The sequence below is a fragment of the Leucoraja erinacea genome, chromosome 18 (assembly GCF_028641065.1).
Source record: "Leucoraja erinacea ecotype New England chromosome 18, Leri_hhj_1, whole genome shotgun sequence".
In the NCBI taxonomy this organism is placed as follows: domain Eukaryota; kingdom Metazoa; phylum Chordata; class Chondrichthyes; order Rajiformes; family Rajidae; genus Leucoraja; species Leucoraja erinaceus.
The window spans coordinates 17,248,754-17,275,190 of NC_073394.1; the positions used below are offsets into that span (position 1 = coordinate 17,248,754).

At 40.8% G+C, this 26,437-nt stretch overlaps 1 protein-coding gene across 6 annotated transcripts in view; it reads left to right on the forward strand.

The window, feature by feature from the left end:
• LOC129705700 (MOB kinase activator 2-like) overlaps positions 1 to 26,437 on the forward strand; it is a 140,309-nt gene that overhangs the window by 111,167 nt on the left and 2,705 nt on the right. For 5 of the 6 annotated variants that reach the window (XM_055649412.1, XM_055649410.1, XM_055649409.1 and 2 more), the window contains exons 2-4: positions 5,474 to 5,634; positions 6,803 to 6,896; positions 22,190 to 22,314. In XM_055649412.1, the coding sequence (XP_055505387.1) occupies positions 5,474 to 5,634; positions 6,803 to 6,896; positions 22,190 to 22,314 (380 nt within the window). Of the gene's footprint in view, positions 1 to 264; positions 411 to 5,473; positions 5,635 to 6,802; positions 6,897 to 22,189; positions 22,315 to 26,437 lie in introns of those variants that run through there. The other variant, XM_055649407.1, reaches the window with a different exon arrangement.

Below are 26,437 nucleotides of genomic sequence, written 5' to 3' on the forward strand. Positions count from 1 at the left end.
GGGGAAGGACGGAGAGAGAGGGGATGCAAGGGTTACTTGAAGTTAGAGAATTCAATATTTATACCTCTGGGTTGTATGCTGCCTAAGCAAAATATGAGCTGCTGTTCCTCCAGTTTACCTTTGGCCTCACTCTGACAATGGAGGATGCCCAGGTCAGAGAGGTCAGAATGGGAATGGTGTGGGTTAAAGTTTGGCAACCGAGAGTTCACGTAGACCGAGGCAGACTGAGCGAAGGCATTCAGCAAGACGATTGCCGAGGCTGTGCTTGGTCTCTCTGATATGCAGGAGTCCACACCTGAAACAGCAAATATAGTAGATGAGGTTGGAGGAGGTGCAAGTGAACTTCTGTCTCATCTGAAGGGATTGTTGGGGTCCCTGGAAAGAGTCGAGGGAGGAGGTATGGTGGACAGGTATTGAATCACCTTCGGTTGCAGGGGAAACAACTTGGGGAAGGGGTGGGTTGGGTGGGAAGGAATGAGTTAACCATGGAGTTGAAGGGAACGCGGTCTCTGCAGAAAGCAGAAAGGGAAGATGTGGCTAGTGAGTTTCAACTGGTTAGCTAAGTTGTGCTTTTGCTTCAAACCATTTTAGCAAGTATGAATCCTTTGATTTATGTTACTCAAAAGTGTCAACCACAGATTTGTACAGAAAACATTGGTGGGCAGCTCAGTATTTATGAGGCAAAGGTAGTCAAAGCTGCTGGGGTAAGTATTGAAATTGCATATAATTTCTCACCAACCCCCTCCCAAAATCCTCGTCGTACCTGGAAACAATTTAAAATGTGTTCCATACAGTGAGTGTACAGGGTGCTTGACCTGTGAATGATTGCATTCACTAAAACCTCAATCTCCATAAGTTGAGCTGCAGTATTTCACATTTTGTGCAAACTTTTATCATCAATCTTTGAACAAGTGAAACATTACCAAATTTATTCAGAGCAGCTTTGACTAGTTTTACAATACATTTGCGTAGCATTAGTGTAGACGTATCATATTTCTGAGTAGTGACGAGAGTGCTTGTCAACTTTTCTATTTACATTTTGGCTCTGGTCATTGTTATTGATAATAACATCACTGAACAGCTCAGAATAAGGTACATTCTGATAGAGGTGCTCTCCCTAAAAGGCTGTACAATGGTATAGCGGTAGAGCTGCTGCCTTGCAGCGCCCAGAGACCCTGGTTTGATCCTGACCACGGGTGCTGTCTGTACAGAGTTTGTACGTTCTCCCTGTGACCGCTTGGGTTTTCTCCAGGTGCTCCACTTTTCCTCCCACACTCCAAAGATGGAAGTAGAAAATGACTCTGGTCAGTGATTCTTTCCCAGAACAAACAAGTGAGAATTGTGGATACAATGAACTGCAGATGCTGGTTTAAAAAAAAGGCACAAAGTGCTGGAGTAACTCAGTGGGTCAGGCAACATCTCTGGAGCGCATGAATAGGTGAATTTTGATTTTTTTTTCCACCTGCCCAGGTTTGATGAAAAGGGTATTCACCTGAAACATTAATTTTGTTTCTCTCTCCACAGATGCTGCCCGATCTGTTGTTTTAATTTAAATGATTTAATTTAGATTTTCCAACATTCCAATTTGAAACATCTATATTTATTTATGTGGTTTCAGTTTATCCATGCTTTTATACCAACTCTAATGTTGTAACATCACATTCAAGCCTTGGAAATATCAAGATGAGATTACCTATTAAGGGAAAGATTTTTCTGAGAATAGGGAGAAAACGGCTTCTGGCAGTATTGCTGTTATTTCCCTTGCATAAACTGAATAGCAAGCACAGTGTGCATTGCCAAGTGATGTTATTCCCAAAAATTCTGAAACCTGGTATGAACATCTGGACAATATCCAGGATATCATACAATGGCAAGTGGAGAGTAATGAACATAAACTGTACATAAATGTTTCAGATTCATTAGTGCTTCACTTTGTGGTTGGAAACTAGAGCAAATGCCTATTTGCCTACCATTGTGAGTTCGGGAGGATTTATTACTTAACTTCTGTTCCTCACACCACATTTTTTCTTAAAGAATGATCTCTAGCTAAAGTACTGCACTTTGCTGCCAACAAGTTTCCTGCTGTAGATGTTATGGACTGCAGATACCAGAATCTGGAACAACATTTTGCTGCAGACTCTCTGCAGGTCCATTAGCATCTAAAGTGGGGGAGGGGGTGGCATGGCTAACAGAATGATTGGTTATTTATTTTTAAACTCTTCATCGACTAAAAGTGAAGGTAAGATGGGTAGTGTACAGAGGAGAGGGAATGGTGAGACGGGTGATTGGTTTACTGAGGAAGGGTGAAGAATGAAGGGGCGATTGACCCAGTGGGGGGGGAGAAGCAGTGACGGTGAATTTGAGAGATATACACAAGCACAGGCGGAGCTTTGGCAGCCTGGAGTCGGGTGAGTTTCAGATTGTTCATATTCCCACCCAGTTGTTTCCACCTCCACCCCTCCCTCCCCCTCCCCGACCTGCACAATCTGGTGGTCACCTTTCACCTCTCTTAGTCCACTAATCAGCCATTGCCTTTCTCTTACCACAGGCTCTCACCTTCTTCCCTCTCCTCTCTTAGGCTTGATGCAGAGGCATCATTTTCACCTGAAACAGACAATTCCTTTGCTGCCACAGATACTGCTTGATTCACTGAGTCCCTCCAGCAGATTGTTTGTAATAATCCACAGGATGAATGAGTGATTCATCAACATTTGTCACCTCCTTTCCAGAGTCTTCAGATCCTTGGTCATCAAGTTGCAGAATGTAGGCGACACTTCTGTGCATCCACATTTGGAGACAGAGCTTCTGTTGTCCCTAGTGCACACAATTGTCCCCAACAAACAACTTTCACAGTGAGAATTTGTGAAATGTAGATAACTTTCCATATTTAAAGAGTCTCTGAGAAGGATTGTATCAATCAAGAAGTTTGCAGCTGGGGGGGGAGAAAGCGATTAAGGCCAAGTCTCCAGCCAATACCAACTACCTCAATTCAGAAATGGTGTAGAAGCGTCAGTTTTTGACTTCAAAGAATTGCTCAAGAAGAGCACTCAACATGCGACTTCAAGAGAGAGTTAGATTTAACTCTTAAGGCTAAAGGAATCAAGGGATATGGCGGAAAAGCAGGAACGGGGTACTGATTCTAGATGATCAGCCATGATCATATTGAATGGTGGTGCTGGCTCGAAGGGCTGAATTTTTTTAAAATTTAATTTTAATTTGTTTAATTTTTATAAAGGGCCGAATGGCGTACTCCTGCACCATTTTTTCTATGTTACTTTTGTTACTATTTACTTTCAAATGGGATGTCTTTTAAAAGACCACTTTAGGTCAAGGGTGGTATTGAATGACTCGATTTAGTAACTGTTTCCTTGTGTTCAAAAGTTTGCTGTTGTCCCATGTTTATGTTTCTAAGTATGATGAACTCCTAATCATTCTTTTTGTGAGGATTAGAACTATTTGCTGATGTTGCCCCCAACATGTTCCCGATGTTGGGGGAGTCCAGAACTAGGAGCCACAGTTTAAGAATAAGGGGTGAGCCATTTAGAACGGAGATGAGGAAACACTTTTTCACACAGAGAGTTGTGAGTCTGTGGAATTCTCATCCTCAGAGGGCGGAGGAGGCCAGTTCTCTGGATACTTTCAAGAGAGAGCTAGATAGGGCTCTTAAAGATATCAGGGAATGTGGGGAGAAGGCAGGAATGGGGTACTGATTGTAGATGATCCGCTGTGATCACATTGAATGGCTGTGCTGGTTCAAAGGGCCGAATGGCCTACTGTCCTATTGTCCTATTGTCTTTGGATCTTGGGCAGTTCCTTCTCTCCATACTTTGCTCTTGCAATCACTGATATAAATTAATCTTCATCTCATCTGGCCACAAGACCTTTTTCCAGAATTGTGGTTGCTCTTTTAAGTACTTCTTGGCAAACTTTAACCTGGCCATCCTATTTTTCCGGCTAATCAGTGGTTTGCATCTTGTAGTGTAACCTCGGTATTTCTGTTCATGAAGTCTGTTCATGCGGACAGTGGTCATTGACAAATCCACACCTGACTCCTGAAGAGTGTTTCTGATATGTCGGACAGGTGTATGGGAATTTTTCTTTATTATAGAGAGCATTTTTCTGTCATCAGCTGTGGAGCTCTTCCTTGGCCTGCCAGTACCTTTGTGATTAGTAAGCTCACCAGTGCTCTCTTCTTAATTATGTTCAAAACAGATGATTTTGGTAAGCCTAAGGTTTGGCTGATGTCTCTAACAGTTTTATTCTTGTTTCTCACTCATTATGGCTTCCTTGACTAGCAATAAAAGGTTGCAAAGGTGATGGAAAGACTGGTGGAACAATGGGGGGACAATGTATAAATACAGCTGTAATTTCTACATGGTGAAACCAAAATGTATAAAAATGGCCTTTAACAACATATGATTTTTTTCTATTACAAATCTCAAATAGTGGAGTACAGAGGCAAATACATCAATGATGGATCTTTGTCCCAAACATTATGGAGGGCACTAGATTCAAATTCAAGCAATGTAAATTCAAATTTGGGGAGATTACAAAAAGTGGTGGACAGGTATTGACCTCTCCACCATGGAGGAGATCTATCCTTTAAAAGTGCTGCCTCAAAGGCAGCCAGCATCAAGGAGCTACACCACCTTGGCCACACTCTTGATTGCACTCCTGCTGTTGAGAAGGTGATATAGGAAAACTGTAATGTTCAGGGACAGCTTCCTCCCAATATTCATCAAACTCTTGAACACTACAAACTGCAACCATACTGCAAACTTATTTGGTTGCATTAGGGACTTTAGGCTTTTGTTTTGCAGTAATCTTTTTTTAATTTATTGATTTATTTTGTGTTTGTTTGTTCAGTGTCAATGTGTACTGTGTATATAGACCTGTTAAGCTGCTGCAATTAAGAATTTCAACGGTCCATTTTCGGTACATATAACAATTAAACACTCTTGAATCTTGAAATTAATTCTATCTTAGCCACTAAATTTAATTTCCATACTTATGAAGAGCTTGTCTGTGCCAATGTAACATAAACAGTTGAAAACAATTGTGCTTTATTGTTTGATGATCATGTGCTGATCCATAATTCATTAAGGAGGAAGGAACTAGTCTCGTACAAGTGTTATGATCTAGTTTGCTGCTCGGTAGGCTTATCGTGAAGGAAGACATTTCCATTTGGATATGGTTAAAACAGGAAATGGGGAGGGAGGGGTCAGCAGGTGTTGATGCACAATAATTATGTTTGGTATAGTCTGGGAATGGAATAGCTTCTTGGCATTGCTCCCCATTCCCATGCTCATTTTGCTTGTAATTTCATTGTCTTGCACAAAACTGCGTGGCATGCTGAATTCCCTATGTGATAGTTAATGAGAATGCCTGAGACTAATAAGTAAATGGTACACAATGTTTAATTAAACAGTATGCAAAAAAAACCTTTCAATTAATCTGATGTTGCTTCTTTTAGGAAGTCCAAGACCAAGCCAAATGGTAAAAAAACAGTAACGGAGGAGAAGAAATTGTACCTGGAGCCTGAATATACCAAAGCCAGAATAACAGATTTCAACTTTAAAGAACTGGTGACATTGCCACGTGAAATTGACCTAAATGAATGGCTCGCCAGCAATAGTAAGTTCCTGTTGTTCATATAGGTATAACAGCCAGTACATTTAAAAAATCTTATTTCCATATTAATTTCTGAAGACTGTTGTGATAGTGGGTGTGGAGTATGAATTACCATGGGGCCCAATGGGACTGTCCCACTTAGGCGATTTTTCAGGCGACTGGAATGGCGACTGTCAGAGTGGAACGCGCGCGCACACACACGCGCGCGCGCACACACACACACACACACACACACACACACACACACACACACACACACACACACACACACACACACACACACTCTCCCACACACACACTCTCCCACACACACACAAACCCTTTTCTTTCACCAGCCCATCATGTAGGTAAATTTTCGTGACGTATTTTTGGGTAAAAAATAGCATCTTCGTTGCCAGGAAATACGGTAGTTTTTGTGCAGGCAAACTCCCGTTCTCTCTGCTAATTTGTAGAATACGCTAATCTCAAATAACCCAGCTGGCTTTTATATCTTGTGGTTGGATAGAAGAAAAATAATAAAATGCTTCCACATTTGAGTGTGTCCCTGGGGTTATCACTGCATTGCCTGGTGACAATATGTATTATGGTCAAGTAATTGTGGCATTCGTTGTCCCAGTAACTTCATATACAGGCACCAGTTAAGAATTATACTTTCTGAGGAAGAAAATTGTCAAGAAAAAATGTTCTTGTGAGCAAATTATAATATGAGCCACGCATTGTTAATTATCTCAAGTTTCAATGCCGAAGGCCCTTCCAGCCAGTGCCAAGTCTGTCTAAAATTGCCTCTCCCTTCACTTACTTGGTTTGCATTTTGTTTTATTTCTAATCAAAATTGTACGTGCTAATTAGATGTAGAATATCCTGACCATATAAGGAATGCAAGGAGGAATTTTCGTAGAGGCTGTATTCGGTTATTATTTTTGAGTTAAGTGATTACAAAATCATTATTGTCTAAATTTTAGTTTATTTATCACTATTGCCATATGTTGTTCATTGAAAATATTTTGATAATAGCACATTAATATGGTTAGAGCAATTTAAAACTTTTCATCACTCGCGTGATATGTGTTTAATGGAATTACCATACGAGATGTTCTGAATGTTACTGCTGTACAATGTCAAACATAAATGCTGCTGTATATAATGTTATCTTTTCTCCCCAAAATTTTAGCAACAACTTTCTTCAATCACATAAACCTTCAGTACAGCACCATCTCGGAGTTCTGCACTGGAGATACGTGTCAAACGATGACTGTGTGCAACACGTAAGTATAATTTGGTTCATGGGACAGGTTGTAAATATTAAAGTTATACATTTGTTGTTGTCGATACTCATATCACAAATTTCAGGAGGAATATTCATTTGATGTCAAGTGTTTACCTTCAGATTTTCTTTAATACGTACATTATTGTTTCATATTTTTGCAATACTATGCTGATATATTGGACAGATGACGGTGGATCCCAACATTATCATGGGACTAATCAAAAATAATGTATCTTTAATGTTTACCAATGTCCTCCAAACTAATGGAATTAATTATCATAACTATAAAAAAAAATTATGATGAAGAATGTATTGATACCATTGAATCGTGAGGGGACAGGAGGAGGCTATTTGATCTGTCGTTAATGCTGGGTTCATGTGGAGCTATTCTATCAATCTCATTCCTCCATTCCTTTATCGAAGTCATGAAAACTTTTCTTTCTCGTGCCTATCCAATTCACTTTAAAAGGGCACTGATTATTTCTGTTTCCCCCATTTCCTACAGGCAGTGAATTCAACATTGGCTAATGAGAACAACATCCCTCTCTCTACCTTCCTAGCCAGTCGTGATCTTGTAAATTTCTATCAAACTTCTCCAACAATCTTTGCTCCTAGGGGAATAACTCCTGCTTTTACAGCTCTAATCTTCGAGCTGAAATATCTTATCCATGGAACGTTAACCCTCGGTAAATTGCATATAAATATATAATTTCTTACAATTCATTGGCATCAATAATTGGTAAAATTGAGATGCAGAATAAAAGTTGTTGCAGATCCTTGTAAATCCAAATGCAATGTTGGAAATATTATGTAGGTCGGGCAGCATCAATGGAAAGAGAAACGGAGTTCATGTTTCAGATTGAAAATCCTTGATCAGAACTGGGAAAGTGAGAAAATTGTTTTAAATTGTAAAGAGGGTAAGGTTATGATGCAGGGAATATCTCTGATAGGGTGCGGCCAGGTTGGTAATCCTGATTTGTTTATAGCGCTGTCTTCTTAGTTAATTAGGTTATCAAGAGAAATTGTGAGGAAAGTGACATTTTAAAGGGCCTGTCCGACTTGGCGATTTTTTTCGGCGACTGCCGGCGTCATCAGTGGCGTCAAAAGATTTTGAACATTTCAAAATCTAGCGGCAACAAAAGAAAAATGTGGCGACACTTGGAAAAACGCTGCGTGTCAATACTTCATCACGCCGCAAATTTTTCGGTGGCCCGGTACGTCAGTCAATGATGCCGGCAGTCGCTGACAATAATCATCAAGTGGGACAGGCCCTTAAAGTGAAAGAAATCACTGAAATGGAAACTCAAAATTAGAAGGAGTAACTCAGCAGGACAGGCAGCCTCTCTGGAGAGAAGGAATGGGTGACATTTTGGGTCGAGACCCTTTTTCAGACCTATCTTTGGTTTAAACTAGATTTACTAGAATGTTACTCCTGGGTTTCAGCAACTAAGTTACAGAAAGGTTGAACAAGTTCACTTTTTATTCTTTGGAGCGCAGAAGTTAAGGGGGGACTGTGATAGAACTTTTTAAAATGATGAGAGGGATAGACAGTTTTTGACGTGGAAATCAAGTCCACTGAGAGTAGGGAAGATTCAAAGTACAGGGGACATGACATGAGTTTGCAAAGGGACTGAAGTTTAGGGGTAACATGAAGGGGGAACTTTTACTCGGAGAGTGGTAGCTGTGTGGAATGAGCTTCCAGTGAAGGTGGTGGAGGCAGGTTCGTTTTTATCATTTAAAAATAAATTGGATCGTTATATGGATGGGAAGGGAATGGAGGGTTATGGTCTGAGCGCAGGTATAAGGGACTAGGGGAGATTATGTGTTCGGCACGGACTAGAAGGGTCGAGATGGCCTGTTTCCCTGCTGTAATTGTTATATGGTTATATGGTTAAACCAGCATCTGCAGCTCCTTTTTACTCAAAAGGAGAATTTTGGAAATGCCTAGCAAGTCAGGAACTTGGCAAATTCACTTTTTCCATTCGTATCAAAACCGGTCAGTTATTCATCTGTAATGTAAACTCAGTTTTTCTGTCCCCACAGGAACCACCTTTTAGTTTTTGGCTTAGTAAGTCAGATCAAGTCAACTTTATTGTCATATGCGCCAGTAAGGTGAAGTACAGATACACTGAAAATCTTGTTTGCAAAGGATTCATAGGCACAGGTTCAAGCAACACACAAAGCAGAAATTGTACGTACATTGTGCAAAACAGTGTAAAATACCCAATGAGAAAACAAGTCTATGGTAGTGCAAGAGGAGGTCTGTAGTGTTACATTGCTGAGGTTGTGAGGTTGGGCAGGTGGGTTCAAGAACCTGATCGTTGCAAGAAAGTGAACCTGATGGTGTGGGACAAAAATTAGTCTGCCTTTAATGTAAATAGGCTTAAATCTAGATGATATTTTTCTTGTAATTGAAGGAATCTCAAAGTTAGCCACAGCTGTTGCTCAGACTTTAAAGAAATAAACTGTCCGTTATTTGTGTCTCCTTAGATGTATGTGGATGGGAGCATACTTTTGGCTAGCTGCTTTATCACCCTTTGGATAATAAAATGTGCATGTCCTTTTGATGTATTCTTTAAATTTCCATCTTGTACATATTTTGGCTAAAGGAGATTATTTATTTAGTTTGAGAGCCTGTAATTTCCTCAAAGTTTGCTCAGAACCTGCGAAAAAGTTTTTACAAAAAATCAAAGGTGTGTATTCATGATGGATTGAGTGCAATAACTTAACAACATCTTGTATTACATTACATTCACAAACATGTCTTTCTTTTCTAAGCACATTAAGATGATATAAAAGCAGCAGATGAAGATGTGTGTAAAAAAATAGTAATGCACAAAATAGCATTGCCTGGGGTTATTGTGCAAGTTCATGCATTTGGTAAGTTGTCGGCTTACCAGCCTGCACTACTTGGATATGAATTTCAAATTAGATTTTCTTGGTAATTACTAGGTACAGTGCCCTCCATAATGTTTGGGGAAAAGACCCACCATTTATGCATTTGCCTCTGTACTCCTCAATTTGAGCTTTGTAATAGAAAAAAATCATGTGGTTAAAGTGCACATTGTCAGATTTTATTAAAGGGTATTTTTATACATTTTGGTTTCACCATGTACAAGTTACAGCTGTGTTTATAAATGTCCAAGTTCCAACCCCATACCCCCCCCCCCCCCCCCCCGGCCCCCCCCCCCATTATCAGGTACTGGGCACCATAATGTTTGGGACACATGGCTTCACAGGCTTTTATAATTGCTCAGGTGTGTTCAAATGCCTCCTTATGCAGGTATATGAGAGCTCTCAGCACATAGTCTTTCCATCGTCTTTGGAAACTTTTATTGCTATTTATCAATCTGAGGACCAAAGTTGTGCAAATGAAAGTTAAAGAAGCCATTATGAGACTGAAAAACAAGAATAAAACATCAGCCAAACCTCAGCCATACCATAGGCTTACCGAAATCAACTGTTTGGAACATCACTAAGAAGAAAGAGCACTGATGAGCTTACTAATCGCAAAGGGACTGGCAGGCCAAGGAAGACCTCCACAGCTGATGACAGAAGAACTCTCTCTATAATAAAGAAAAATCCCCAAACACCTATCGGACAGATCTGAAACACTCTTAAGGAGTCAGGTGTGGATTTGTCAATGACCACTGTACACAGAAGACTTCATGAACAGAAATGCAGCGACTACAATGCAAGATGCAAACCACTGGTTAGCCGCATAAATACGATGGCCAGGTTACAATTTGCCAAGAAGGACTTAAAAGAGCAACCACAGTTCTGGAAAAAGGTCTTGTGGACAGATGAGACGAAGATTAACTTGTATCAGAGTGATGGCAAGAGCAAAGTATGGAGGAGAGAAGAAATGTCCAAGTTCCAAAGCATACCATCTCATCTGTGAAACACGGTGGTGGGGATGTTATGGTCTGGGCATGTATGGCTGCTGAAGGTACTGGCTCACTTATCTTCATTGATGATACAACTGCTGATGGCAGTAGCATAATAAATTCCGAAGTGTATAGACACATCCTATCTGCTCAAGTTCAAACAAATGCCTCAAAACTCATTGGCCGGCGGTTCATTCTACAGCAAGACAATGATCCCAAGCATACTGCTAAAGCAACAAAGGTTTTTTCAACGCTAAAAAATTGTCAATTCTTGAGTGGCCAATCACCAAATCTGAACCTAATTAATCATGGCTTTTATATGCTGAAGCGAAAACTGAAGGGGATTAGCCTCCAAAACAAGCATCAGCTAAAGATCACTGCAATATAGGCCTTGCAGAGCATCACCAGAAAAGTCACCCAGGAACTGGTGCCCTGAACTGGGGGGGACTATGTATAAGCACTGATGTAATTTCCACATTGTGAAACCAATATGTACAAATGTGGCCTTTATTAAAATCTGACATTGTGCACTTTAACCACATGCAATTTTTTTCTATTACAAATCAAAAATTAAAACAAAATGGCAATCACTTTTCAAAATGCATTTTTTGTTTGGCCCTTGAGTACTTCAGCATGTCAATGGAGTATTGAAATATGCCCTACCAACTCCATGTCGAAGTCCTCAAAGTGCTTCAACCATCATTATGGTACTGAATAAAACGGTTCGAAGACTTCAACTTCCTCGGTATTAATTGTGATGTCTTCAGCACAAGCTCTATTGCATCACCCTCTTGTCCTGCATGCTCACTTCACTTTATCGTCTATTTGTTGGGTCTGCCATAAGATATTGGGCGATGCACTTGAATTTGCTGTATGAACATCTCTGTTCCCTAAGCTTTTCTGTTTCTTCACCTTTCTCTCCCTTCTATATAACCAAAAGTTTCAATTATCCATCCTTATCTCTGGTTGTTTTGCTTAAACATTTTCCCAACATCCAGCTAAGGCAATTGGAAGCTTTTTTATTAATTACTAGACCAACTGGGACCCGTTGGATCCCTGTCACATGGGAGGCCTGGTCCCCCAACGCAACCCGTTCCCCAAGGCAATATTCCACTACTCACCCATTTCCTCAACGCAACCCGTTCCCCCAACGCAATATTTCCATCACTCCCCCCCCCCCCCCAACTGCGCTAGGTCTGCTCATTTTGCCTTATTCACCCTCCCTCATTTTAAACTTTTAAAAAAATTGGTGTACTGTGACTAAGACAAATGCATTTGCACCTGTTAGAGCTAGCAGGACTCTGTGTACTTGAATAGCAACAATGTGGCAAACAGGGCTACAATCCCATTGGAACGTCGTAGCTGTAAGCACAGGGAAGAAATTTTTCTCAAATTGGGGTTTTGTAAATCGAAAAATGTCAATAATGTGAAATATAACAAAATCTGAAGGAAACTTGGCACAAATGACCACGAGACAAAGATGAATAAGGTGGTGCAAACATTTTTGCGCTATTGTGTACTGTTTGGCATAGTTCCTTGAGATCGCACGCAAACAGACAGACAGATGTCCAAACAAGACGAGACTTTTAGTAATATACTAGACCAAGTGGGACACGCTGGGCCCCGTCCCCCAACGCAAGAATCCACCACTTATCCGTTCCCCCAACGCAACCGGTTTCCACCACTCACCCATTCCCCCAACGTAACCTGTTCCCCCAAGGCAATATTCCACCACTCACCCATAGCCCCGACGAGAGGCCTGGTCCCCCAATGCAACCCGTTCCCCAACGTAAGATTCCACCACTCCCCTGCCTCCCCCAGCACTGGGCTTTAAAAAAAATCCAATTGCACTTCCCCTGCTTCCGCAGCACTTCCAATTCCACTTCCCCTGGCCCCTCCTCCTCCTGTTCAGTCACTTGCTGCCAGGACCCTGACTAAGTGTTCCATGATGGCACCATTGTTCCAAATGTCGGGTGGAGGACTGTGAGATCCCATTGTGATGTCATAGCTGCAACTGCCAGCACTGAAGTGTTGAAGTGATCATAGAAAATAGGTGCAGGTGCAGGAGTAGGCCCTTCGAGCCTGCACCGCCATTCGATATGATCATGGCTGATCATCCAACTCAGTATCCCATCCCTGCCTTCTCTCCATACCCCCTGATCCATTTAGCCACAAGGGCCACATCTAACTCCCTCTTAAATATAGCCAATGAACTGGCCTCAACTACCTTCTGTGGCAGAGAATTCCACAGATTCACCACTCTCTGTGTAAAAAATGATTTTCTCATCTCGGTCTTAAAAGACTTCCCTCTTATCCTTAAACTGTGACCCCTAGTTCTGGACTTCCCCAACATCGGGAATAATCTTCCTGCATCTAGCCTGTCCAACCCCTTAAGAATTTTGTAAGTTTCTATAAGATCCTATAAGATTTAACTTATCAAAGTTAAAAATGTGGTAACTTGTGAAATATAAGATCAATCTGAATGAAACTTGATACGAGTGGTGAATCTCTGGAACTCTCTGCCACAGAGGGTAGTTGAGGCCAGTTCATTGGCTATATTTAAGAGGGAGTTAGATGTGGCCCTTGTGGCTAAGGGGATCAGGGGGTATGGAGAGAAGGCAGGTACGGGATACTGAGTTGGATGATCAGCCATGATCATATTGAATGGCGGTGCAGGCTCGAAGGGCCGAATGGCCTACTCCTGCACCTAATTTCTATGTTTCTATGTTTCTATGATACAAACAACCACAGGACAATGAAGGGTAAGGTGGTGAAAAAATGTTTGCGATATTGTGTACCATTTTGCCGTAGTTCCTTGAGATCGCACGCATGCAGACAGACGTCCAAACAAGACGAGACTTTTAGAGATAGATCAATGGATAGGTAGATATAGATAGATAGTTACCTCAAAAAATGTAAATGTTTCTTTTTAAGCTCATTGCAAAATGCCATTTAAAATTAAATTTTGACCTTTAACTATAACTATAAGAATTTTAACTAAGGACCCAAAGTGTGTGTTTTACTACCAGTACAGTACTAATTAGTAAAATAGTTTATAATTCACAATTTAGATGGGAAACATAGTTTATAATTCACAATTTAGATGGGAAACATTCAAGATTTCATTTGCTTCCTGGTTAATGTTAACTGTTTCAGCTTGAAATTGGAATTGTTGTAAAATGAATCTGAAGAACAGATTTTTAAATCTTCTAGCACTTTCATAAGGAATTAGTTTTATAAATCCTTAAAGGCTTGAGCACTAAACTGGTGGGAATTTCACATGTTTGTACCCAGTAAATGTTAAACGAATGTAGACAAAAATGCTGGAGAAACTGAGGGGGTGAGGCAGCATCTATGGAGCGAAGGAAATAGGCAATGTTTCAGGTTGAAACCCTTCTTCAGGCTGATGTCAAATATTTAGTAAATAATGGCTTTATTTCCAACTGCAAAATCGTGATCATAATTTATCAAACTTGAGCAACTAAGTTTTGCTTGTAAATTTCATTTAAGAGACTGTAAGCTGGTTTGGCTAAAATGTAATGAAACTGGATTTTTGTTATACGGGTTGAAATGGTGCTTAATGAATGGATCTTACAGCAAGTTCACTGCCCTGTTGTTAAACCTGTACTCTCGGCCACTTTAGTGTTTTCCAGATTCAAATTCAACCCAAGTTTTCCCAAACTTGTCTCTGTTCCAGATCTCGCTGAAATCTATGGGCTACAGTTCTGATGATTCTTTATTTTTTGTAGAAAGAGCTGCTGTTAAAGTTATACTGTTGACATTCATAATTGCATAACTTTCCATTTGGCTGCCATTCAAACTTGATTAGTCTGCAGCCATCAGAAGAACAGTGATGTGAGCAGGCTGGTCAAACTGTTTTTAAAAACTCTTTAATTGCTTGTCAGTCTAATATGCGGCACTGACAGATAAAGGGTTTTAAAAAATGAATGTAGTTTTGGCCAAGTCGGAGTTTAATTTCATTAATAATTTGCGAGAAAGCTTTTGTGCTATGCGGTGGCAAGTTAAACCTTACAATTGATTATAAACAAATTGTATGCTTAAATTTGACACAGTCCATTACTTGGTGTGAGTGATTATAACCAAAGTAGAAAAAATAGCAAGCATGGCAGAAGCACTTTCAGCACGCTTAAAATTTCACAATTTTGCCTTTTCTCCCATCATTTGCTGCTGCTCTGTCCTGCAAATGTTGACTGTTGAATCAAATGAAGCTGTTATCTGCCACACATAAAAAGTGATACAGGTTTGGGGTGCTGGCCTGGGCGAGAGCACTAATGTTGTTTACATCCTTAAAGTGGATTTGGAGAGTATTTTACAGACCCGTCATTGTTGATGAGATGCTTAATGTGAATAGTTAAAGTCTTAGAAACGTACAAGAGGCAGATGTCACTGCTGCCCAGTAAACCACTAGTTTAGTGCCGGGGAGAGGTATTGATTTTCAAGCACTTGGTTTTCTCAGATGATCAATGAATGTAATAGCACATTGGTGAATTTAATCACCAATGGCTGCCTTCCCTTGGAAGTGATTCCCGTTTGGTAAATGGTTCATGTTTTTCAGGATTACAGTCAAAAGATGGTGTTTTTCAGCAGGGACAGATTGGTGGAAAACTTATTTTTGTTCTTGCAGATGTTGATTTAAAGACCCATTCTCTCATGCTTCAGTGACCGAGTTGATGAAGTAAAGCTTGTCCTCTAGAATCAGGCCTTTTTGATCTGCTGGGTCCGTGACTGCCACCTATGCACCAATCCTATGCTGATCCTGTTTTATTGTCCTCTACCATTCCCATCATTCCCTTAAACAATGCAAATTACAGCTAGGTTAGGTGCACACACCTGTAACCTAGCAATCAGCATATCTTTGGGAAAATGGAGTATTTGGAGAAAACCCCACCTTGTCACAGGGAGTACATGCAAATTCCATTTTGAACCTCATTATTGAAGTCACGTCTCTGGAACTGAGAGGCGTTCGCTCTACTGGCTGCATCACTGTTGCATCTCCAATGTCATTTGCATACCATTGATGATTAATTATACTCTCTTTACATTTGGCTTTAGGCCACATTGTTTGCATGCCCAGCATTAGACTTCCAAAACTTATATGCTTATGGTGACTTTCAGAACTCATATCCTAGCCTACCACACCATAATTTAATCTAAAACGCATCCTAAAAAAATGTACTAGTGAATTGGTTAGATGAATAGGCTAAATACTGCACATTTTGACTGAATTAAAAGCTATTATTTTCTATGATTAACTAACCTGCAAGCTGTCTCCATTTTCTCCTCCCAACCATGAACTGAGATTTGGTTGTTACAATAGTTGAATGGGACTTTATTGTCACATGTACCTAGATACAGACCCTTTTTATCAAATACCTCTTTTTGCATACATTTCAGTTAAAAAAAATCTTACCATACATAAGCACAATTATACTTGAGTACAAGTTTGTAAGAATAGTAGATTACATGAGGCAATACACAAGTCTCCACGTTTCTGGCACCAATGCAATTTTTCTAAAGGGTATATAGGAGTATCAGTAACCACTGCATAATTTTCCATGCACGCCATTGACTATTTAGTCCGCTTGAAAATAGCAAATATGCTTCATTTCCGGGGAGACACCAAAGCTTATTTAAATGTATGCTTCACTTTTCCAAACGCCTTGTTAAAGGGCGTTTATCATTTAAAAATTTAAAGAGCTGCAGACACAACAGAAAATGTCATGTCCCATTGATTTGGATTTTTTCAGAGTATCCCTGCTTTGCAACTTTTGTGTAGATTGCAAATACTGTTCAGAATTGTGCCATATTGTTATGCAGCAGGCAGTTACTGCACCTAGCAAGGCAACACAATATTGGGATTGGAAACCATACCTGAAACCTTGTTGTAATACTGTTGAATAAAAGACAAATATTTGTCGGGATACAGAGAACACCCCATCAGGCACTTGATGAAAATATGTCATAGGATCTTTTAAACCCCCCTGAGAAGTCAGAAATGGTTTCTGTTCAAGGTTTTGACCCAACATCAACACCTCTGACAATGTTCCATACTTTAACGCTCAAGATTCAAGCTATTAAATCAAGTTCCAACTTGGCTAGACGTCACAGCCTTTCAAGTGTTATCACAGAGTCATTGCTGACACTATTCCATGAAAGTTTTTTAAAAACGCTTTTTTATAAGCAATTTTGGAATCTCTATAGTGAGGTCCTGAAACGCATGGATTGATTTTATTATTATTTGGCAGATTATTGCAAATTACATCATCATGATGTTATGATGTGCACTTCGTTCTATATTGTTTTCTGTTCTCTGTAATTGATTGAGGTTGCTTCACCAAATAAGGTCCATTTTTATATTACCAGCTTTCATGAGAGAGATTCTTGCGTTATAGATCCCTTCTATGGTTAAAGTATGTTTTCCTGACTACATGATCTTGACGACTGAATTTCAAAGCCTTTTTAGGTCTTATCAAGTATTGGAGACTTGTTGCTATATGAAAATACTAAGTTGTTTCCCCTCACCCTACGCTTTTTCGTTCATTAAATGGTGCCTGTCATTATAGTTCTTCACAGACACAATGTAAAAATAAATAGTAGACTACAGTACTACATAAGTTCTGTAAAATTAATTGCTTTTATAATTATAAAGATAAATGTTTTCAGTTGTCTGTTCATTCTCAGCACAGGAAAAAATTGTAATTCCTTCAATTGCAATGTGCAAAGTTATTCAGTGTGAATGAATGAAGGCCAATTATTAGCTTTTAATAGGGTTTACTTTCCCTGTACATATGTAAATTATTAATGGCTGTTGACGTTATTAACAGAAATTTGAACACGTCAAATTTATCTGAAAGAAACATGTCACTTTCATTTGAAAAAAAATCAGTTTAAATGCTGAACATGCTTCTTGAAAACCTTGGGTGATGGTCTTCGAGTATGAAATATTCCATCATCATCTTGTATTTGTTCTCAAGCCTACCTTAAAAATAATGAATTGTTAAATTCTAAAACCCAATTGTACTTGAGCTGCTATTTTAGTAAATTAAAAAGCATTCAGATTATAGATGTCACACTCCCGTGTATTCAGGAAAATTTTACCATGAAGTTTGTTTCAGACCTAGCCTGAAATTTGGAAATACGCCAGTTTCCTTTCATGCAGCATAGTATACATGGTCTGGTGATGAAGTGATTTTTACAAGAAGGAGTGAAAGGCACTGTTAACATAGTTGTGAGAAATGGAGTAGCTGGATGAAGGACAAAAGACAAATTTGCAAAGGAAGTTTAAAGGTATTTCAGATATAAAGAAAGTGGTAAGGTGCGAAAAGTAGATGTGGGAACTGATGTGGGCTCCAGCTTCAAAGAAACGTATGAGATCAGTTAATGGATTAGATGTGCTTCAGTTTAATAGGACACTAAAGTTGCATAAAATGTATTAGAAGGAGATAGATCGAGATTGAAATAAGAGACATGGAATGTACCCATTTGCCTGTGACCTATTACCTACCACGCTTTGTCCTGCCTCTCCCCTTTTACTGGCTGTGCTCTTTCTGTGCATACAGAAAGGGTGCAGGTCCAACATTGAGGATTGCGCAGAGGTCAGGGGAGGCAGAGGAATTACTCCACAGGACGACATTCAAGGACATGGCAATGGACCTGAACGAATATACCACAGTTGTTGCCGAATTCTTGAGGAAATGTGTTGGAAAGAACTGCAGATGCTGGTTTACATTGAAGATAGACACAAAAAGCTGGTGTAACTAGTCTCGACCCAAAACGTCACCCATTCCTTCTCTCCAGAGATGCTGCCTATCCTGCTGAATTACTCCACCCTTTTGTATCCATCTTCAAATCCAGAAGCCTTGGATGAACCTCGAGGTCCACAATCTACTGAGGGCCAGATCTCTGGCATTCTAGGCTGGCAATGCAGGGTCACCTAAGTATTCCTGGTTTGACCTTGATATTGCCATCAGAAAGCCAAAGAGGCATGATAGTTCTAAGGTGGAGGATCAGGCAGACATTCTGCAGTTGAGGCAGGGCTTGCACACTATTACTTCCTAAAAGGGGAAACCTAATGGTAGCTCAAGTGCCAGACAATCTCAATGCTTTCTATGCTCACTTCGAAAGGAAGAACACTTCGAGGGGAGGGTGGGGTGGGGGGGTGTCCTCAGTCCTCAACAGTCACCGAGGCTGATGTCAGAAGATCCTTCATGAGGATGAACCATTGAAAAAGGTTTGGCCCCAAATACCAGCCCACATTCTTAAAACCAGCGTGAACTAACTGGCTGGAGCCTTCGCGGATGTCTTCGACCTCTCATTACTAAGATCTGAAATTCCAATCTGCTTCCTGAGGACATCCATAATATTAGTGCCCAAGAAGAGCAAGGTGTCGTGCCTTAAGGACTACCGAGCGGTAGCACTTGCGTCTGTTGTGATGAAGTGCTTTGAGAGGTTGGTTGTGGCTCATACAAATTCCGGACTTAGTAGAGGCCTAGACCCAATTGGGATTGGATGATCTGAGTTGGATGATCAGCCGTGATCATATTGAATGGTGGTGCAGGCTCGAAGGGTCGAATGGCCTACTCCTGCACCTATTTTCTATGTTTCTAATTGGCCTGCTGCCACAACAGATCGACAGTGGATGCAATTTCGCTGGCTCTCCACTCCGCTGAACCACTTGGACAATAAGAACACACACTGTAAGACTGTTGTTCATCTACAGCGCAGCATTCAATACTATCATCCTCTCTAACCTCATCTAACTCGGGAAACCTGGTCTCTGCTGCCCCTATGTAATTGGATCCTGACCTCCTCGTTTGCAAACTGCAATCAGTACAAATTGGTAACAACATTTCCTCCTCCTTGACCATCAGCACAAGAGCACCTCTAGGCTGTGTGGTCAATCTCCTGCTCTATGCTATACCCATGATTGTGTAATAAGACGGGTTTCAACGCCAACTTTAAATTTGCCAACGATAACATGTTGTTGGACGAATAATCGATAACAATGAGTCAGAGCACAGGAGGGGGATTAATAATCTGAATGATTCCAGAACAACAATCTTAATCTAAATGTTGAGATTGAAGGAGGTGAATGTTGACTTTAAGAAGTGAAATCCGAGTATCCCTGAACCTGTTTGCATCACCGGGACAATGGTAGAGAGAGCCAGCAGCTTTGGGTTCCTGGCTGTGGTGCGCATATCTCTGCATCAATGTGCTGGGCACAGTACAGATCTTCAATCACAAAGAAAGCTCATCAACACCTCGACTTCCTTAAAAGATTGAGGAGAGTTGGTATGTTGCCAAATACTCAGTTGAACTTCTGCAGATATACTGACTGGTTGCATGAGGGGCTGCTTCAGTAACTTGAACACCCAGGAATGAAAGTGATAGCCATTGCCCGGTCCATCACAAGTATTGACTCCCATGCCAGTGTGACTCCCATGCCAGTGAAGGGATCTACCTCGGAAAGCCAGCTATTATCATCACAGATGCACACTACCATGGCCATCCTTGCTTCATGTTGCTATGATCAGGAAGAAGGCACAAGAGCCCAACACCTTCAGGTCAAGGACTGCTTTTTTCCAACAAACATCAGGCTTTAAATTGCACAACCCTAACTCAGGAACTATCCACTGTGAACTTTGTTTATGGTTGGAGTCCATACTTTGGTTTGCACTATTATGGTCTGGTTCCTAGTATCACATATTATTAATATATTGTATTATTGGATAATTGTATATTTATTTGTGGTGTAATTGTGTTAATGGGCCTGTAAAGCTGCAGCAAGTAAGAATTTAATTGCTCCATTCCTGGTATATATGCTAATTTAAATGCTTTTGGCTCTAGATTTTCCTTTATATTCCCACCTGGATGTGACATTCAGGTCTGAGCCTGTCATTTGCCGATGGCTAAATACTTTTCAGCTACAGTTGCGAGCCAGAACGTGCAGAAGTGGCATTGTATGGGGCAGGGCTGATGCAGGAATGAGGGAGGCCAATTAGCACAAATTTCATATAAAGTTTGAGATTCTAGCAGGGGTTCTGACTGAAATGCTTTCACACTGCCGATTTAAATTTGATACTTCCTAAATATTGTTTGTGTACAAGTACGTAAATGTATTTACATGTAAACTGTTGGAATGGTGCCTAATTTATAGTTAAGAATAAGGGATAAGCAAGTTAGAACGGAGATGAGGAAACACTTTTTCACACAGACAGTTGTGAGTCTGTGGAATTCTCTGCCTCAGAGGGCAGTGGAGGCAAGCTCTCTCGATACTTTCAAGAGAGAACTTGATAGGGCTCTTAAAGATAACGGAGTCAGGAGATATGGGGAGAAGGCAGGAATGGGGTACTGATTGGGGATGATCACATTGAAGGGCCGATTGGCCTACTCCTGCACCCATTGTCTAATGACCTCTGAACTGTGCTGAGCGCTCTCCCACCTTGTAATGAGGAAAAATAGATGTTTTTAAATTGTTGTGGATTTGCAAGTTGGGCATTAACAAAAGTATTTTGTTTTAGAACCTGTTGATTGAATAGCTGTTGTAAACCGATTAACAGTACAAAAGGGCGTATAGTTCATCACTTTCAAAATTATATTATGAAGAACAAATGATGAACATAGAAAACTGTTCAAAATGAAAAATAATTATGATGGGAGCAAAAATATTTTGTCTTAATGATGCTAGTAATGATGAAGTGTTTAATACCTGTACGCAGCAATATTTTTGTACATTTAGCCAATGGCGATCTTGCTCAGTTATTTCGTTTTGAATGACATCTGAATGGTTCATAAGGTGCTTGAGGCATCTTGTGAATAAATTACTTTGAGATGTAATGACATTTAAGAGTAGACACAGCAGCCAATTTCTGCAGAATTTAACCAGAAAACAGCAATGATAAAATGGCTGGTTAATCTGACATCGATGTTAGCAGAATGAGCATTGACAGAGCATGCAGATTCATTACTCTGCGAATAATACGAGAGATTCATAAACAGATAGTCGGGACCTTGATTCATATCTCTGGCATTTCAGCACTTGACAAGAGTGCTGACGCATGTTGGTTTGGCCTTGGAACTTCAATACATAATCTAACACTGAGGTCAGTGCTTCCAACCAGGGCAAACATGAAGAAGAATGGTTGCTGATCACGCTTTGTAAATATGTTTAGAGACTTCAAAATGAACTGGATAAATATCAAATTTAATCTTCCTGACTTTGGTGAATTTTCATTTCTATTCATTTAGAGCGATGCAGGTATGAAACTGGAGCAAATGGTGCTGTTGTGTGAAGCTCGTAATTAAGAAATTACTTTATTGACCATTGTTGAAGTTGCAGTTAGCACCTGTATAGAACTGAAGGATTTTCTTTCTCCTTTAACAGGCAATATTATTGGTACGATGAAAGGGGAAAGAAAGTGAAATGTACGGCCCCACAGTACGTGGACTTTGTAATGACGTCTATACAAAAGTTTGTGACAGATGATGACATCTTCCCAACTAAATACGGTAGGTTACTTCGTTTCTGTTTGGTTTCTTGCATATATTATTGAAAAGCAAGCAGTCATCGATCTGAAATGTCAGCTCAATTTGAAATGTCATTCTCTACAGATGTTTATAAAATTGTCTGCTTTTATCTTCTGAGTAAGTTGTCTGTGCAGACATCCACTTTGTGCACCAAAAAAGATGGATATGTCATGATTCAGACATGGATCAGCATGTCGCTTTGATTAACAGTTTGACTGCCGCACATTGGACAGTTCTTAGCTTGCATTAGGGTTACCTTGATTAAATGTAGTTCCTAAGAGACAGAGTTATGCAATTTTGGATTTGAATTGAGCTTATCCTGATCTAAGTTGCTAATCTCAAAATGAGTTTCCCCAAAAAGATTTAGTGCTCTCAGTTGGTAGATTTCCAGGACAGGACTTGCAGAGCCCTGCAGCGTGCTAAGCAACAGAGACAACCAACTGTACAAGTATGTAGTTTCCTGAAAGTGGCAACACAGGTTGGTGAGGAAGGCATTTGGCACTCTTGTAATCATTAGTCCAAGGTGTTTGGTACAAGATTTGGGACATCATGTTACAACTGTACAAGAGACATTGTTGGTGAGACATTGATATTGCATGCAATTCTGTTTGCCAAGCTACAGGAATAATGGCTTTATGCTGGAAATAAGCCATAAATGAATCACGAGTATGTTACTGAGACTGGAGGGCTTCAGTTATAAGATGGGGCTGGATAGGTTGGGACTTTTGCTCTCGGCAGAATACGATGTCAATACATGAACTTATGGAGGTATATAAAATCATGAGGGACATTAATAAGTTGGATAGTCACAGTCTATTTTCCAGGATAGGGGAGTCCAAAAGAGGGCATAGGTTTTGGGGGAGAAGGGAATGATTTAAAACTTATTAACCTTGAGAGGTTGGGGCACATATGGAATGAAGTGGTGGAGGCAGACAGATGGGACTAGCTCAGGTAGACAATTTGATTGGTATGGACGCATTGAGCTAAAAGGCCTCTATCTGTGCCGTACTACTCTTATTTCCTCTTCCAAGACAAATGAAGGCGTAGGGTGGGGCAATAGAGTGGGGAGTAAATATTTAGCGGGATTTGAATATGAAAATTTAAAAAGTCAAGAAGAAGGAGCTAGTCAAATCAGATGGGGCAGTAGTGTAACTTATGAATCCAAATTGGTTTTGCTTGATTTGAAGTTTTCTAAAGTGGGAAGGAATGTTCTGAGAGATTTTTAATTATAAAAGGAAGTTGGAATCGGGTAACTAATTTTAATGTAGGCATTAAAATATCTGACAGTGTAGACTAATTTAGTTATGACTTTCAGAAGGGTAAGTAAATCCATGCAGGCCATCCCCAGATTATGAATGGGTTCCGTTTTTACAGATGTGCATAGATTGATTGTGTCCATAAGACAAAATACACTATCACTCGCTGTGGTAACTGTACGTCCGCAGTATTACAATTACTGACATCTACAGCACATAAGACTGATAAGAAAGGACAATTACTAAAGTAAGAGAGAGAGAGAGAGAGAGAGAGAGATTAGTTCTGCTGTTCCTAGCAACAAATGTTAGTAAGAAAATAATTTCACTTTTGTGTATTTGCACTTCACACATGTGACAATAAAAGCACCATTGAACCAGTGACATGTAACAAAGCACAGTGAATCTGATTTTAATAATATAATGGAGGCTCGTTCATATGTACTGGTTGGTGTTCATGTCAGGCATTCATAAGTGGAGGACGACCTGTATTTTAAAGTTTAAAAATAAATTGCATGCTATGGAAAAAGGGATAAGATGCATTACAAAGAAAACTTTCCCATTCCCGACCTCTTCCTCCACTACATCGTCGATTGCTTTGGTGCTACCTCCTGCACCCACACACAACTGACTGACTTAATCCGCTTCACCACTAACTTCCATCCGGCACTCAATACACCTGGACCATTTCCGACACTTCCCTACCATTTCTCGACCTCACTATCTCCATCGCAGGTGATGGACTTCTGACCAACATCCACTATAAACCCACTGACTCCCATGGCTATCTAGACTACTCTTCTTCCCACCCTGCTTCCTGTAAGGACTCCATCCCCTACTCCCAATTCCTCTGTCTACACTGCATCTGCTCCCAGGATGAGGTGTTCCACACCAGGGCAGCGGAAATGTCCTCATTCTTCAGGGAACGGGGGTTCCCCTCCCCTACTATAGATGAGGCTCTCACCAGGGTCTCTTCCATACCTCGTAACACTGCTCTCTCTACCCATACCCCCACTCGTAACAAGGGCAGAGTCCCCCTTGTCCTCACCTTTCATCCCACTAGCCGTCACATACAACAAATAGTCCTCCGTTAGTTTAGCCACCTCCAACGTGACCCCACCACTCGCCACATCTTCCCATCTCCCCCCCCTCCCCCCGTCTGCTTTCCGCAAAGATCGCTCCCTCCATAACTCCCTTGTCAATTCTTCCCTTCCCTCCCGCACCACCCCCTCCCCAGGCACTTTCCCTTGCAACCATTCCACTTGTCGCTTTACCTCCCCCCTCGACTCCATTCAAGGACCCAAGCAGTCGTTCCAGGTGCGACAGAGATTCACCTGCATCTCCTCCAACCTCATCTATTACATTCGCTGCTCTAGATGTCAGCTGATCTACATCGGTGAGACCAAGCATAGGCTTGTCGATCGTTTCGCCAAACACCTCCGCTCGGTCCGCATTAAGCAACCTGACCTCCTGGTGGCTCAGCACTTCAACTCCCTCTCCCATTCCGAATCCGACCTCTGTCCTGGCCCTCCTCCATGGCCAGACTGAGCACCACCAGAAATTGTAGGAGCAGCACCTCATATTCCGCTTGGGCAGTCTGCACCCTAACGACATAAACATTGAATTCTCCAATTTCCAGTAGCCTTTGCTGTTTCCTCTCCTTCTCAGCTCACCCTACGGCTCCTCCTCTTCCTCTTTCCTTTCTTCTCCCCGAAAGTGGTTTCCGCTTCTTCTATGTTCCGGCGACTATTTAAAAAAATTCAAAACCGGCCACGACTAAAAATAGGTTGCCGTTTTAAAAATTGGTGATTTTTTAGTGGAAGCCGGTTGCGATGCTAGTTGCTGGAGGTTGAAGGTAGTGGAAGATAAGACCTTTTTTTCACCCAGTTTTATTCCACCAGGGAGGTCTTACCTTCCACTACCTACAACCTCCGGCAACCACCTTCAACTAGCATCGCAACCGGGCTTCGACTAAAAAATCACCGATTTTTAAAACGGCAACCTATTTTTAGTTGCGGCCGGTTTTGAATTTTTTGAAATAATCGCCGGAGCATAGAAGAAGCGGAAACCACTTTCGACCATTAGGGAGACTGACAGAAACCTCCGGAAACTGTACGGAAACCTTGGGTGGGGCGCAAAGTCTCCAGAGGTTTCCGTTCAGGTTTCTTAAGTGGGACAGGGGCATAATGCTCTTCATCCCGCTCCACACTTCCCTCATGTTGTTCTGCTGAAGTTTCCGCTCCAGCTTCCTCCCTTGCCCTGTCTTAGTCTCACCTTCAGGTCTTTCTGCTCCACCTCCGTTTCACCTCCTCCCTGTCACCATTCCTGAAAGCCCTCTTCTTCTGGTTGAGAAGGGCCTTTATGTCACTGGTGACCCAGGGCTTGTTGGGGAAACAGTGTCGTCTCCTCAGGGACAACGTTATTCACACAGAACTTTATGTCGCTAGTAACACAGCTGATTGTAGTGATTGGATATAAAAGTGTTAAGGTAGAGATGGGATTGAAGGTTAAAATAATGGCTAGCAATCTCTATGTGGAAACGGATGTAGTTGAGTATAGGGAAAAGTTTACAGATTAAAACAAGCTAAAGATTAGAGCCTTGTAATGCAACAGTTGGTTTACGGGGAAAATGCCAGATCAAATATTCTGATTACTTTTTATAACGTGAATTATTACAAAGAGTGCAGTGTTGCAGGGAAGTACTGGTTGATTGATTTTGATTGAAAAATCAAACCAAAATTGGCCTCTTTAGTTATTATTGTGGATTATTGCCAATCCAGATAACGGCAAGAGAATGGGGTTAAGGACTTTAATTAATTATCTTACATTTCTGTTGTGCCTGGTTTTCATTA